This window comes from Larimichthys crocea, chromosome XV (assembly GCF_000972845.2).
Source record: "Larimichthys crocea isolate SSNF chromosome XV, L_crocea_2.0, whole genome shotgun sequence".
NCBI classification, from domain to species: Eukaryota; Metazoa; Chordata; class Actinopteri; family Sciaenidae; genus Larimichthys; species Larimichthys crocea.
This window is the reverse complement of record NC_040025.1, coordinates 12,702,516-12,717,515: the sequence shown is the minus strand read 5'-3', so window position 1 is coordinate 12,717,515 and position 15,000 is coordinate 12,702,516. Positions and strand designations below refer to the sequence as shown.

General features: G+C 36.7%; 1 protein-coding gene across 1 annotated transcript in view; it reads left to right on the top strand.

Annotated features, from left to right (window-relative positions):
* Positions 1-9,501, top strand: part of cables2b (Cdk5 and Abl enzyme substrate 2b) — a 29,152-nt gene extending 19,651 nt beyond the window's left edge. The window contains exons 3-10 of the mRNA XM_027288676.1: positions 774-851; positions 1,981-2,089; positions 2,192-2,360; positions 3,232-3,329; positions 4,909-5,015; positions 5,101-5,220; positions 5,718-5,802; positions 6,460-9,501. Coding sequence (XP_027144477.1) covers positions 774-851; positions 1,981-2,089; positions 2,192-2,360; positions 3,232-3,329; positions 4,909-5,015; positions 5,101-5,220; positions 5,718-5,802; positions 6,460-6,600 — 907 coding nt within the window. The 3' untranslated portion in view covers positions 6,601-9,501. The remainder of the gene's footprint in view (positions 1-773; positions 852-1,980; positions 2,090-2,191; positions 2,361-3,231; positions 3,330-4,908; positions 5,016-5,100; positions 5,221-5,717; positions 5,803-6,459) is intronic.
* Positions 9,502-15,000: the final 5,499 nt, after the last annotated feature.

Below are 15,000 nucleotides of genomic sequence, written 5' to 3'. Positions count from 1 at the left end.
GATGACCTCGGAGATAAGTGTTTATGTTTTCAGACACTGTGAATCATCTTCCAGTCTCTTTGCTTCCTGAGCCAAAGATAATGACTGTAAACAGTCTCCTCTGAGACACAAAACAGTCTCTGCTCCACCGGGGATTTCTACTCCAGAGGATCGGCAATGAAAAATACCGTCCAGACACTAACACACACACACACACTGTTCCATTGAAAGCCCATTAAAACACACTGTCATTAAGCAGCGTCTCTGGTAAAGGTGCCTGCTGAGAGGCAGAGTTCAGTCTTCACTGTGAATGTGAGAGAATAAACTGAATTCTTACGATAAACTCGACCTGCCGTTAGTCATCAAACACACACCTGTGCAGTGGAGACGGCTGATGAACTGAAGCTCGTGCTGAACGTCACAAGTTCGATTCACCTGAAAGAAAGCAGCCACATGCATGAATATGACGCGTCCTTTCAAAGATCAGACATCAACACGTCCGGCAGTCACGTGACCTTTGGGCTTTGGTATTGCCGCTTCCCTCTCAGAGTTGTTCAGCACAGTTGCCTAACAGAAAGTGAAGCTGCGATGCAACTTGACAACTTCATTCAACTGTAACCAAACTTATTGATATGACTTGAATTTGGTCTGTTTTGGTTCCCTTTTGATTAATTCTCCAGTCGTACTTTACGGTTGATTTTCTGCTGCTGCTCACATTTGAATTCCTGTGGACGGACATCTGGACAGATGCTGCAGCAGCACTGATGTGTGTGTGTTTTGTTGGTGTGTTTCAGGATCGTGCTGATCTGCGCGAAGAGATCTCTGTGTGCTGCTTTCTCTGTTCTGCCCTACGGAGAAAGCTTCTACCTCAGGTAAACACACACACACACACACACACATCTGCACATGCACACACACACCACCACGATCTTTAGCATCAGTGTCTGAGACCATAAAAGAGTCAGAGGAGAGTTTGGAGGAGGAGGAGGAGGAGGAGGAGGAGGAGCTTTGGGATGATTTTCCCATGAGACTGCTGACCTGACCTGAGAGGACACACACACACACACACACACACACACACACGTAAGTTTCAAGTTTATTTGATTGTGAAACACTTTTGATGCTCGTAAAAGTGCAATGCCAAAGACTGACACAGAAAATAAAATTAAAAACACAGAGTCAGAGAATAAAAGTCAGACTGAGCCGAAGAGAGACGGTCTGAGGGATCTGAGACCGAGACCGAGATTTATACTTACACACTAACACACACACACACACACACACACACACACACACACACTGACATAAACACACAGAAACCTGCCCACAGACACACACACACACACACACTTTCAGTCTCTATAGACACATTTTCAGATAAACATGGAGCAGAACGTATCTCACTTATCATGTTGTCCTGTTCCCTCTGTGCCAAACCTACACACACACACACACACACACACACACACACACACACACACACACACACTCAGATACTGTATCAACACACAGATGAAAATACAGAGTAACAGTTGTGTATGCTAATCCCTTTCTTTCTATCGCACACACACACACATTGTCGGAGGTATCACAAGGAAACACTGGTCTGTTATGTACACACAAAACTTACTTACTCCATCTCTTTGTGTTGTGTCAACACACACGCGCACACACACACACACACACACACACACATACGAGGAATCCCGGCCTCTTTGCTGATCTTTTCTCCCGCAGAGGAAGTGAGCTCACACACTTCCACTTAACGTCGTAGCTGAACATGTGGAAGTCCAGCGTGTTTGTGACCTTTGACCTCTGAGTCATGTCTCCTGTCACCTTCAAACGCTGCAGATAGGAGGTACACTTCTTCATCAGGGGCCCCCTGGAGGCTGCAAACCTCATTACACCTCACATCATAATTCATCACATCTACCTTTACTGAAAACTCTCTCTCTGTCTCTCTCTCTCTCTCTCTCTCTCTCTCTCTCTCTCTCTCTCCAGTGACCCCACATTGAACCACCCCAGGAGGAGGCACTCATCTGGAAACATCTCCACCACCCTGGAGATGCTGCCGGGCCTGGAGGGCTTTCATCTGGACACCTACGGCAGGGTACATAAACACACATTCAGACGCACACACACACACACACACACAAGTTCATGTTGTCATGATCAGTGACGTTTCATCTCTCTCTCTCTCTCTCTGTTTCAGTCGGTGTCGTACGCCCAGTTCTTGTACCCCACCAACGCTCTAGTGAGGCAGAAGCCGTCGTCCACCAGCGACCTGACGCTGCAGATTCCCGTGTCCAGGAGCACGCACAGCATGCCGGGCAGGAGCTGCCCACCCAGCAGACTCAACAGCACAGTGGGGCTGGACCTAGGTAACACACACACACACACACACACACACACACACACACACACACACACACACACACACACACAGATTCAAACTGTCTCAAAAGTAACAGGAAGAAAAAAAACAAACAGACGATGAGAGAGAGAGTTGTTGCAGCTGTGCTCTCTTTATATTTTAAACACGTGTGTGTACATACAGCATCTACATACTGTGTGTGTGTGTGTGTGTGTGTCATGCTCCTGCTATCTATAAACACACACACACACACACACACACACACACACACACACACACACACAGTGACAGAGCCCTGTATTAGCCTCTAAACCTCTCTCTCTAATCCAGAACCTTTCATTAACACAACACAGCTGTTTGTGCGTGTGTGTGCGTGTGTGTGTGTGTGTGTGTGTGTGTGTGTGTGTGTGTGTGTCATTGTGCACACTGATAACAGCTTTATATTTTTAGTCTTCCTGTGACGTGCGTCTTGTGTGTCTTCGGTCTCAGCTGCTCATCAAACAGCAGCGTCTCGTTTGATTTCTACATGTTTTAAATTGATTTCTTAAGTTGATCCAACATAAAAATGAGACACACATGGAGTTGTGTTTATAGTGAAGCCGGCGATGCGTTGACTGACTGATTTCACTGCAGTTCAGAATGTCACTTTGTAAGTGTGTTGAGCTTTCGACGTCACCGACGACCACAAGACAGGAACAGGAGCGTTGAAGCATTAATAAACTCGCTCGCCACAACGGCACGTGATCCGAAACAGACTGCACATACAGTCTGACTTCATACACCATAGTGTTGAGAAATGAATCTATAATAAGTGGAGCCGCTTTTATTTTTATTACACGTTGTTAAAATCTCTTTTACAAAACTTTCTGTGTGTGTAGGTGTGGAAGACGTGACGGACTACGACCCGAACATCCTCAATGACCCCCAGTGGCCTTGTGGGAAACACAAGCGGGTGCTGATCTTCGCCTCCTACATGGTAAGTGTGTGTGTGTGTGTGTATGTATGTGTGTGTGTTTCACACCTTTCACACCTGAACCTTTTGTCAGATGATTTGAATGCAGTAAATAAATGAATGTGTGAGAGAGCAGAGAGGGAATGAAGAAGAAAGAGAAGGGTTGACGATTGTAGAGCTCCGCACACACACACACACACACACACAGCTCTGCTACAACAGCATAATTATCCTATAGGCAGCAGCTTAGTTTTTAATTCAACCCAGCGGAGGGATAAAACTCTGAACACACACACACACACACACACACTTCATCAGTACTGTTTAATCCATCAGAGAAGATTATTACTGAGGCGGGCTGATCTTACAGTGTGTGTGTGTGTGTGTGTGTGTGTGTGTGTGTGTGTGTGTCAGCTCTGACCTAAACTACAAACACACTGATATGAGGAACAGTCATGACTTTTAGCATCACAAACACAGACACACACATTACACAGTTTAACATTTAAAGAGAGATATGAGAAAAATATTTTTGTGATTGGTCGCCTCCAGTTTCAGAGTGTAACACCTGTCCAGTAGTTTGTGGTGTGTGACTTAGTGCCGTAAAGTGTTACATACTTCTTGTACCTGGAGCCCAAAGTTAGTTAGTGCAAAAACAACTGAATACTATAATATCTATATCTATATCTTTATATAAAACGTCTCTAACATAGAGATGCAGAGAATGAAAGTACTGAAGCGTCAGACAGAATAAAAACTAGACTCAGATGAAGTCACTGACTCAGCCTGCGAGGTTTCCTCGAGCGCTCTGTTCTCGAGCCTCGCGGCTCTTATTTCAACTGCTCGCAAAACTCAAACATCAGGAAGCCGCTCGAATCAAATGCACCAGGAGAAGATCTTATGATCTCTGCTCTCACAGGAACAAGCAAAAAGGAGCGAGCTTTAAAAGTTTCCTCTCTCTGAGTCACCGTCACCAGCTCATTGTCCAGATATAAAACTGAACCTTAATATTTTTCACAACGACATAAACTCTGAGATTATTTGAATAATCCTGCAGTCGGACGGGCGTGGTATCTATTCCCGGTCTGCAGGTGTGTGAGGTCACTGTAGGTCGTGCAGCAGGTCAGATTTCTACTTTTTAATATTGGATTGTTATATAGATGATTATATCAGTGAGATATTTTCGTACTTTATTGATCTCTGAAGGGAAACTGGAGCGTTACAGCTGCAGCTGTACGCATTACAAACACAAACAGGCACAAAAGGCACGTTACGTTTGAAGTGACGACAGTTCCACACTTAAAACACGACCTCTAATAATTCATTCATACTTGTGATGGAGGATTTAACACGAGTATTCTAACACACATCTTGTACAGACGTGACTGACGGTGTGTGCTCTGTGACGCAGTCTGTAGTAAAAAGAAGACGACTCTCTGCTCGGCCTGTTTCCTCATGAGCTTCATTTCCATTCAGTGACCACTGTTTGACTTCTAAATGATTCCGCTTTGCATAAACAGAGGAAAGGAGAGATCGTCGTTCTCCTCTCCTCTCGTTCTGGTTTCTCTTATCACATCTTCTCCTCTCGTCTTTTCTCCTCCAGACGACGGTGATAGAATACGTCAAACCATCGGATCTTAAGAAAGACATGAACGAGACGTTTAAGGAGAAGTTTCCACACATTAAACTCACTCTCAGTAAAATCCGCAGGTAAAGAATCTGAATTTAAAAAACCCAAGCATGAAATATTCATACAGTACAGTACAGTCACTTGTACTTGTCACTCTGTCTGCAGTCTGAAGAGAGAGATGAGAGTCATGGGGGAGGACTGCGGCCTGCAGCCCGTCACCATCGCCATGGCGTTTGTGTACTTTGAGAAGCTGGTGCTGCAGGGTCGACTCAACAAGCAGAACAGGTACCGTGACATCATCACACATCACAGCTGCACTTCAAGGACTCTGATCAATGTGCTGCACGGATGGTTCATTTATCCGCCGACGGCGTCCAGGAGGACGGAGACGTTCTCCTGGGAGACTCTGGACAAAACAAACATCTGTTTTTTTTTTAATGAGCTTTGAACATGTGGATTTCCCAGCATGCTGCTGCTGTCAGTCCACAGTGTGTGGTGTCGGAGAGGCTCCCCCTTGTGTTTGTTTGGAGTTATCGCTCCTCAGTCGCCCCTGAACCCCAGAAAGGAACCAAACTTTTCTCTGACTTCCATTAAATTCATCTTTTCAAACTCCATGGGAAAAACATATCAAAGTCATGAGAACCTGGAAGGAACCTTGAAAAGAAAACTGTAGTTCCAGGATGTTCTGGGCTGATGAGGAGGAGTGGATTTAGTCAATAATGTCAAATTAAATATGGAGACTAGGAAGCAGTGAGTTCAAACACACTGTTGTTGTTTTACAGGAAGCTGGTGTCAGCTGCCTGCATCCTGCTGGCTGCTAAGATCAGCAGCGACCTCAAGAAGCAGGAGGTCAAACACCTGATCGATGTAAGTCTCACACACACACACACACACACACACACACACACAGGAATCATATTTCATGGCACACCTTGCCTATAATCTAAGTGATAGTTGAGACTGGTGGAGTTTTATTATTATGTTTATTTATTTATTTAGATGTGTGACTGCTCTTATTTTAATACATCTGTTTAATTTGTGAAGTGACTTTGTGCGCTTTAAATAAAATGTATTGTTTATTATTTCTATTTCTGTCCACGTTACACAGAAGGTGATCCATTTGAATTCATTAAAAGTCGAGTTTATTGATGAAACGCCACAATAACTCTGATTTGATTAGACGACTGTCAGGAAATAGTTGAATTCTGATAACAGATGAATCATTTACATCATAAGTGAAACAATCAGAGTATTTAGTGTTGACTAATGAGAAGCAGTACTCCTGATCTGACCTTTACCTCCACTTACCGTCTCGCCGTCACGTTCGTAGCACTGAACTACTCATGGACGTGTGCACGCTACGTGCATGGAGGTCACTACGTGTCGGCCTGATGTTGAACCTAAATATTATTTTAAATCACCGTCCTCTGATCTCAAATGTTGTGGAGGGAGGTCGCACCGTAGTTTGAGAACCATTTGTGTTAAGATGTATGTGACAGAAGTTTTCCGTCTGTGTCTGTGTAGAAGCTGGAGGAGCGCTTCAGGATCGGCAGGAGGGAGCTGATATCGTTCGAGTTCACCATCCTGGTCGCCCTGGAGATGGCGCTCTACCTCCCCGAGAGTAAAGTCATGCCACATTACAGACGGCTCGTGCAGCAGTTATAGCAGCAGCGGTCACACCTCAGCACTGTGACGGACGGACACTACTCGTGATGCCTGGCTCAGCGGCTCAGAGGACACCGAAGCTCATCCACGCTGTGATGAAGACGCAGCGCAGAGAGCGACGCCGCCTTGTCCTCCTCCGCCCTCAGACACCAAAGTGACAACACACTGTGATCGAGACTCACCGGAGGTCAAATCAGAGTCATCTCTGAATCCTCACAAAGACTTCCTCACCAGCTTCTTCAGAGGTTTTAATAACGGAGACTCTCGCTCACTTTTAGAAAAGAAAAAGAAAAGTCCAAATGCTTCGTGTGTCACCACGGCACAGCTTTGAAGGAAAGTTTCATCAAGACCTCCAAATGAAAACAACCACAAGTGCCATTTTCAAAGTCACACATCAAGTTCCTGCCATAGTTTTGTCAAAGGTTTCATTTTTTAAAGATTCTCTATCGACCTCTGTGTTTTTATTTTTTGAAACTTTTGGACGTTCTCGTGTCAAACTGCTGTGTCAGGTTCACGGCTTCAGTTTTAGATGATTTTGGTCACTAAACACACAAACATGAGTTTTGTACATTTGACAATCATCTGAATTATTTAACTTTGCAGTTAAACTTTAATTCAGGCCGTGATGGAGGAAAACAGCGCAGTGGGGAAGAGTCTGGTTTCATATTTGGACTCTCGCTCACTCCTTCATGCAGGGGAAGGTTCCCAGTGACACATGCAGCTGCTGTCAGGAGGAGTTCAGATGTTTAAGTGCCTGAAGTGGAGATGTTCCTTTTCTGTCCGTCTTTGGATCCACGGATTCAAACCAGCAACGTGATCTTCACCTCTCGTGTTGTCAGTCCTCGTCACTGTGGTGTGATTCTTTAGAGCTCACATGAACACTGTGTCACTGCGGGAGTCCGTGTCCGTTATACTCTTCATATCAGCGCTGAAAGACGCCCCAACGAAGTTTGTGGACACAGCCGGTGTTAGAAATCACATCAGTTACTGCACTGGGATGAGTTTGGAAAAGTAAACTGCATCTAATTCATTCAAACCTCTGCTGACAACAATCTGAATACGTCAACTCGAGCTTTGATTATTAATTAATTATCGAGATAACGACACACCAGCTCACACACGGTACAACAATATGTTTCCAAACCGGTCGGTGCCAACACTGAAGCTTCTTAAGGTGGACTGCAGAGCTTCTTAAGGTGGACTGCAAGGACATTACTCACTCGCCGTAGCTCCTTTTTTTCTGTCCGCACTGTGAAGGAACGTAAACTACCAAAAAGACTTTTCCGTTAACGACTAACCGACTTTTCACTCAAGCGTTATTTATTCTGTTTTCACTGTATCATAAATCTTGAACCCAGCAGAGCCTCTGACGGGATGTGTGTGTCGTTCTTCTCTGTCGTAGGACACAGTGAAACATTTCACTGCTGTACCCACAATCCAGTGGGTATTTCTTTGTTGTAAAAGTGGTTACCATTGGTTACAAACACTTCCTCTGTTGTTTTTGCACATTTGCCTTTTTTTGCTTCACAGTTCCGCGTCTTTATTTTATCACTAAGTAACGAGGGTAATGATATTTTTCTACATTAAACGTGTGACGTATGTTACTGTATGTTGAATTTTATTTATTCTTTGTAATCCTGATGAAGATGAAGAACACGATTCTTCATCCTGTTGTTTCACGTCGATGTTCTTCCACTGATGTTCTGTGTGTCGGAGCAGGAGAGCCGATGGACCGAGTCAAAATCTTTAAAAACATCACAGGAAGTTTGTTTTGTGTGTGTGTGTGTGTGAAACAGACTCACTGATATGTTTTGAATAGTTTTTGATCTTTGATACACAGACAATAATTAGTTGGTAGTTGACAGGATCAGTTTGTGTTTGTTGAATATTACTAAACCATCACCGTACCGGTGATTTTTAACGTTTATTCCATGAACTACATCATGAATAATTAACGTCACTGCTGCAAGTTGTGTAATACATGGCAGTGAACATCAAATTTACATTGTTTATTTCTTTCAACAGAAAATTATGTAACTTAACTAGTTACTCAGCGATTGTTGTGATCATCAGTTCATCATTCTGTTGAGAAACTAATCTGCAGATGAAATGATACAAATAATGAGCTGCAGATGTTCACTGTCACGTTAGAAAACAGTCAGCTTAAATATAAAATGAACATTCTTTGTTTTGTCTCCTGCTCTGACAAAGATCGTGAAGAACCTTCTCTCCTCAGTTTGCACTTTAGAGCAGAGTCATACATCTGAAGAACCGCAAAGCTTCGGACGATGTGATGAATAGAAAACTCTGCTTCTTCTCTACATTAGAGATCTGATGTCTGACTCTATGCAGCTTTTCTTTGTCAGCTGACCTTCGTCCTCCTGGTGTGTTGACCTGTAACGTGCCACAGCTTTTGTTTTCTCCTGACTTTATTTAAAGCTCACGTGTTGTGTTTAGTTTTGTATCGTTTGATTCGTCTTTGAGCGCTGTAAAAGGGAAATATTTACCAAGTGTTGGTCTTCCATTTCTAATCATTGTTTTTACATTTTAAGTTAAATTAAGTTTTGTATTTTTTTATTTTTTATGGACAACATTGACGAGCCGCGGAGCAGTGTGGCGAGTCGAGGCGACACAGGAAGTTAATCTGTTATTATTTATGTTGTTCAGCTGTTCACAGAAATCAGAGAGTATGTCATATTTTTATGTAACGTGCACTGTCCTGTGTCGACTCCACTGTTCACGGTGTGGGTTGGTTACACCGCAGGACAGTCTGGAGGAGATTAATTGCTGAAAATATTAATAAAAAGAAATATTTTGTAAAACATAAAGACCATAAGCTGTTTAAACTGCCAATCTTCAATTCATGTCAACTTTATTTTCATTAAAAATATGTAAACTACAGCTTCTGTTCATTGTTTCACTTCTATAATATTTATTTTATGTATATTTGTGTCATAAATATTGATATATTAAGAATCAAAGGATCAGGACTTCAACATTTTACAAGCCGTCGTTCTCATGATGAAGCTTCACCACGAAACAACTGAAGACCTTAAAATGAATACAGAATGAGTACATTATATAATATCTTAGCAGTTTCAGTCTCTCAGTATAGTGATAATCCAACAGAAACTGTTTTCATTGAGAACTTTTGTATCCAGTGTAGAACTGCTGACCAGCTGTCGGTGCCGAAGGAGCCAGATAAACTGCAAGAAAACAAAGAGGTCAAAGGTCATCACTTAGAACAACTTGAAGATGTATTTGTCTTCATATTTACATAATCTATAAAGTCCTGACAGATTTGATTCTTATAACAGCAGTGTAATTTGGGATATAAGCTGGGTTTATAGATTCTGTATTCAGCAGCAAGTTTGTTCTTATTAATAAAACCAAGCTCCACTAGAAACAATAAGTATGAGGTCATCTTCTTTAAAACATCAGACACTTGTGGCTTCAGATATGATCACAAACCAGCCTCTTTCCTAGTTCTGTGGAAACGCAAACTCATAAAATTTAAATGACTTGAGAGGCGTTTGTTTTGTATTAATATCAGCTGATGTCCAAATTTTCTCAAATTCACCTCTGTGTCATTCACAGCTTCACAGAATTTTTTTCCTCAAAATTCTGATGTATTTTTCAAAAAATTATGACGTTTTTTCTCAAAATAGAGTTCTCTCAAAATCCGGACTTCCCAAAATTCTGACTTTTTTTCTAAAAGTTCTGATGTATTGTTCTAAAAATAATGATTTTTTTTTTCTAAAAATTATGACTATTTCTTTAAAAAAATAATTTTCCCTCAAAATAGAGTTCTCCCAAAATCCGGACTTCCCTAAAAGACTTCTCAAAATTCTGACTTTTTATTCTAAAAATTCTGATGAATTTTTCTAAAAAATCTGATTTTTTTTCAAAAAATTCTGGCGTTTTTTTTCTCTAAAAATTCAGACTATTTTTCTAAAAGATCTGCCTTTTTTTCCTCAAAATAAAGTTCTCTCAAAATCCGGACTTCCCTAAAAATCAAACTTCTCAAAATTCTGACTTTTTTTTCTAAAAATTCTTACTTTTTTTCTAAAAATTCTGATGTATTTTCTAAAGATTCTGATGTATTTCTCTAAAAAGTATGACTTTTTTTTTCAAAAAACTATGACTATTTCTAAAAAAATCTGACTTTTTTCCTCAAAATAGAGTTCTTTCCAAATCCGTATTTCCCCAAAAAATCTGTCTTCTCAAAATTCGGACTTTTTTCCTAAAAATTCTGATATATTTTTCTAAAAATTCTGACTATTTTTCAAAAAATTCTGCCTTTTTTTCCTTAAAATAAAGTTCTCTCAAAATCCGGACTTCCCCAAAAAATCTGTCTTCTAAAAATTCGGATATATTTTTCTAAAAATTCTGACTATTTTTCAAAAAATTCTGCCTTTTTTTCCTCAAAATAGAGTTCTCTCAAAATCCGGACTTCCCCCAAAAATCAGACTTTTCAAAATTCTGACTTTTTTTCTAAAAACTCTGATATATTTTTCTGAAAATTCTGATGTATTTTTCCAAAAGTTCTGATGTATCTTTCTAAAAATTATGACTTCTTTCTAAAAAATTATGACTATTTCTGAAAAAAAAATCTGACTTTTTTCCCCTCAAAATAGAGTTCTTTCCAAATCCGGACTTCCCCAAAAAATCTGGCTTCTCAAAATTCTGACTTTTTTTCAAAAAATTCTGATGTATTTTTCTAAAAATTCTGACTTTTTTTCTAAAGATTCTGACTTTTTTTCTAAGAATTCTGACGTTTTTTTTCTCTAAAAATTCAGACTATTTTTCAATAAATTCTGCCTTTTTTTCCTCAAAATAAAGTTCTCTCAAAATCCGGACTTCCCCAAAAATTTGACTTCTCAAAGTTCTGATGTATTTTTCTACAAATTCTGGTGTATTTTTTTTTTAATTCTGACTTTCTTCTAAGAATTCTGACTTTTTTTCTAAGAATTGTGACGTTTTTTTCTCTAAAAATTCAGACTATTTCTCAAAATCCAGACTTCCCGCAAAAATCTGACTTTTCAAAATTCTGATTTTTTTTCCAAAAACTCTGATATATTTTTCTAAAAATTCTGATATATTTTTCTAAAAATTCTGATGCATTTTTTAAAAAATTCTGACGTTTTTTCTAAAAATTCTGATGGATTTTTCCAAAAATTCTGATGTATTTTTCCAAAAATTCTGATGGATTTTTCAAAAAAATCTGATGTATTTTTCTAAAAATTCTGACTTTTTTTCTAAAGATTCTGACTTTTTTTCTAAGAATTCTGACGTTTTTTATCTCTAAAAATTCAGACTATTTTTCAATAAATTCTGCCTTTTTTTCCTCAAAATAAAGTTCTCTCAAAATCCGGACTTCCCCAAAAATTTGACTTCTCAAAGTTCTGATGTATTTTTCTACAAATTCTGGTGTATTTTTTTTTTAATTCTGACTTTCTTCTAAGAATTCTGACTTTTTTTCTAAGAATTGTGACGTTTTTTTCTCTAAAAATTCAGACTATTTCTCAAAATCCAGACTTCCCGCAAAAATCTGACTTTTCAAAATTCTGATTTTTTTTTCCAAAAACTCTGATATATTTTTCTAAAAATTCTGATATATTTTTCTAAAAATTCTGATGCATTTTTTAAAAAATTCTGACGTTTTTTCTAAAAATTCTGATGGATTTTTCCAAAAATTCTGATGTATTTTTCCAAAAATTCTGATGTATTTTTCCAAAAATTCTGATGTATTTTTCTAAAAATTCTGACTTTTTTTCTAAAGATTCTGACTTTTTTTCTAAGAATTCTGACGTTTTTTATCTCTAAAAATTCAGACAATTTTTTTTTTAATTCTGCCGTTTTTTTCCCTCAAAATAGAGTTCTCTCAAAATCCGGACTTCCCCAAAAATCAGACATCTCAAAATTCTGACTATTCTTTTCTAAAACATTCTGATATATTTTTCTAAAAATTCTGATGTATTTTTCTAAAAATTCTGATGTATTTTTCCAAAAATTCTGATGTATTTTTCTAAAAATTCTGACTTTTTTTTCTAAAAATTCTGACTTTTTTTTCTAAAGATTCTGACTTTTTTTCTAAGAATTCTGACGTTTTTTATCTCTAAAAATTCAGACTATTTTTTTTTTAAATTCTGCCGTTTTTTTTCCTCAAAATAGAGTTCTCTCAAAATCCGGACTTCCCCAAAAATCAGACATCTCAAAATTCTGACTATTCTTTTCTAAAACATTCTGATATATTTTTCTAAAAATTCTGATGTATTTTTCTAAAAATTCTGATGTATTTTTCTAAAAATTCTAATGTATTTTTCTAAAAATTCTGATGTATTTTTCTAAAAATTCTGATGTATTTTTCTAAAAATTCTGATGTATTTTTCTAAAAATTCTGATGTATTTTTCTAAAAATTCTGATGTATTTTTCTAAAAATTCTGATGTATTTTTCTAAAAATTCTGATGTATTTTTCTAAAAATTCTGATGTATTTTTCTAAAAATTCTGATGTATTTTTCTAAAAATTCTGATGTATTTTTCTAAAAATTCTGATGTATTTTTCTAAAAATTCTGATGTATTTTTCTAAAAATTCTGATGTATTTTTCTAAAAATTCTGATGTATTTTTCTAAAAATTCTGATGTATTTTTCTAAAAATTCTGATGTATTTTTCTAAAAATTCTGATGTATTTTTCTAAAAATTCTGATGTATTTTTCTAAAAATTCTGATGTATTTTTCTAAAAATTCTGATGTATTTTTCTAAAAATTCTGATGTATTTTTCTAAAAATTCTGATGTATTTTTCCAAAAATTCTGATGTATTTTTCTAAAAATTCTGATGTATTTTTCTAAAAATTCTGATGTATTTTTCTAAAAATTCTGATGTATTTTTCTAAAAATTCTGATGTATTTTTCTAAAAATTCTGATGTATTTTTCTAAAAATTCTGATGTATTTTTCTAAAAATTCTGATGTATTTTTCTAAAAATTCTGATGTATTTTTCCAAAAATTCTGATGCATTTTTCAAAAAATTCTGATGTTTTTTTCGAAAAATTCTGATGTATTTTTCTAAAAATTCTGATGTATTTTTCTAAAAATTCTGATGTATTTTTCTAAAAATTCTGATGTATTTTTCTAAAAATTCTGACTTTTTTTCTAAAGATTCTGACTTTTTTTCTAAGAATTCTGACGTTTTTTATCTCTAAAAATTCAGACTATTTTTTTTTTAAATTCTGCCGTTTTTTTCCCTCAAAATAGAGTTCTCTCAAAATCCGGACTTCCCCAAAAATCAGACATCTCAAAATTCTGACTATTCTTTTCTAAAACATTCTGATATATTTTTCTAAACATTCTGATATATTTTTCTAAAAATTCTGATGTATTTTTCTAAAAATTCTGATGTATTTTTCTAAAAATTCTGATGTTTTTTTCTAAAAATTCTGATGTATTTTTCTAAAGATTCTGACGTTTTTTATCTCTAAAAATTCAGACTATTTTTTTTTAAAATTCTGCCGTTTTTTTCCCTCAAAATAAAGTTCTCTCAAAATCCGGACTTCCCCAAAAATCAGACATCTCAAAATTCTGACTATTCTTTTCTAAAACATTCTGATATATTTTTCTAAAAATTCTGATGTATTTTTCTAAAAATTCTGATGTATTTTTCTAAAAATTCTGATGTATTTTTCTAAAAATTCTGATGTATTTTTCTAAAAATTCTGATGTATTTTTCTAAAGATTCTGACGTTTTTTATCTCTAAAAATTCAGACTATTTTTTTTTAAAATTCTGCCGTTTTTTTCCCTCAAAATAAAGTTCTCTCAAAATCCGGACTTCCCCAAAAATCAGACATCTCAAAATTCTGACTATTCTTTTCTAAAACATTCTGATATATTTTTCTAAAAATTCTGATGTATTTTTCTAAAAATTCTGATGTATTTTTCTAAAAATTCTGATGTATTTTTCTAAAAATTCTGATGTATTTTTCTAAAAATTCTGATGTATTTTTCTAAAAATTCTGATGTATTTTTCTAAAAATTCTGATGTATTTTTCTAAAAATTCTGATGTATTTTTCTAAAAATTCTGATGTATTTTTCTAAAAATTCTGATGTATTTTTCCAAAAATTCTGATGTATTTTTCTAAAAATTCTGACTTTTTTTTCTAAAGATTCTGACTTTTTTTCTAAGAATTCTGACGTTTTTTATCTCTAAAAATTCAGACTATTTTAAAAAAAAAATTCTGCCTTTTTTTCCCTTCAAAATAAAGTTCTCTCAAAATCCGGACTTCCCCAAAAATCAGACTTCTCAAAGTTCTGATGTATTTTTCCAAAAATTCTGATGCATTTTTTAAAAAATTCTGACATTTTTTCTAAAAATTCTGATGGATTTTTCAAAAAAT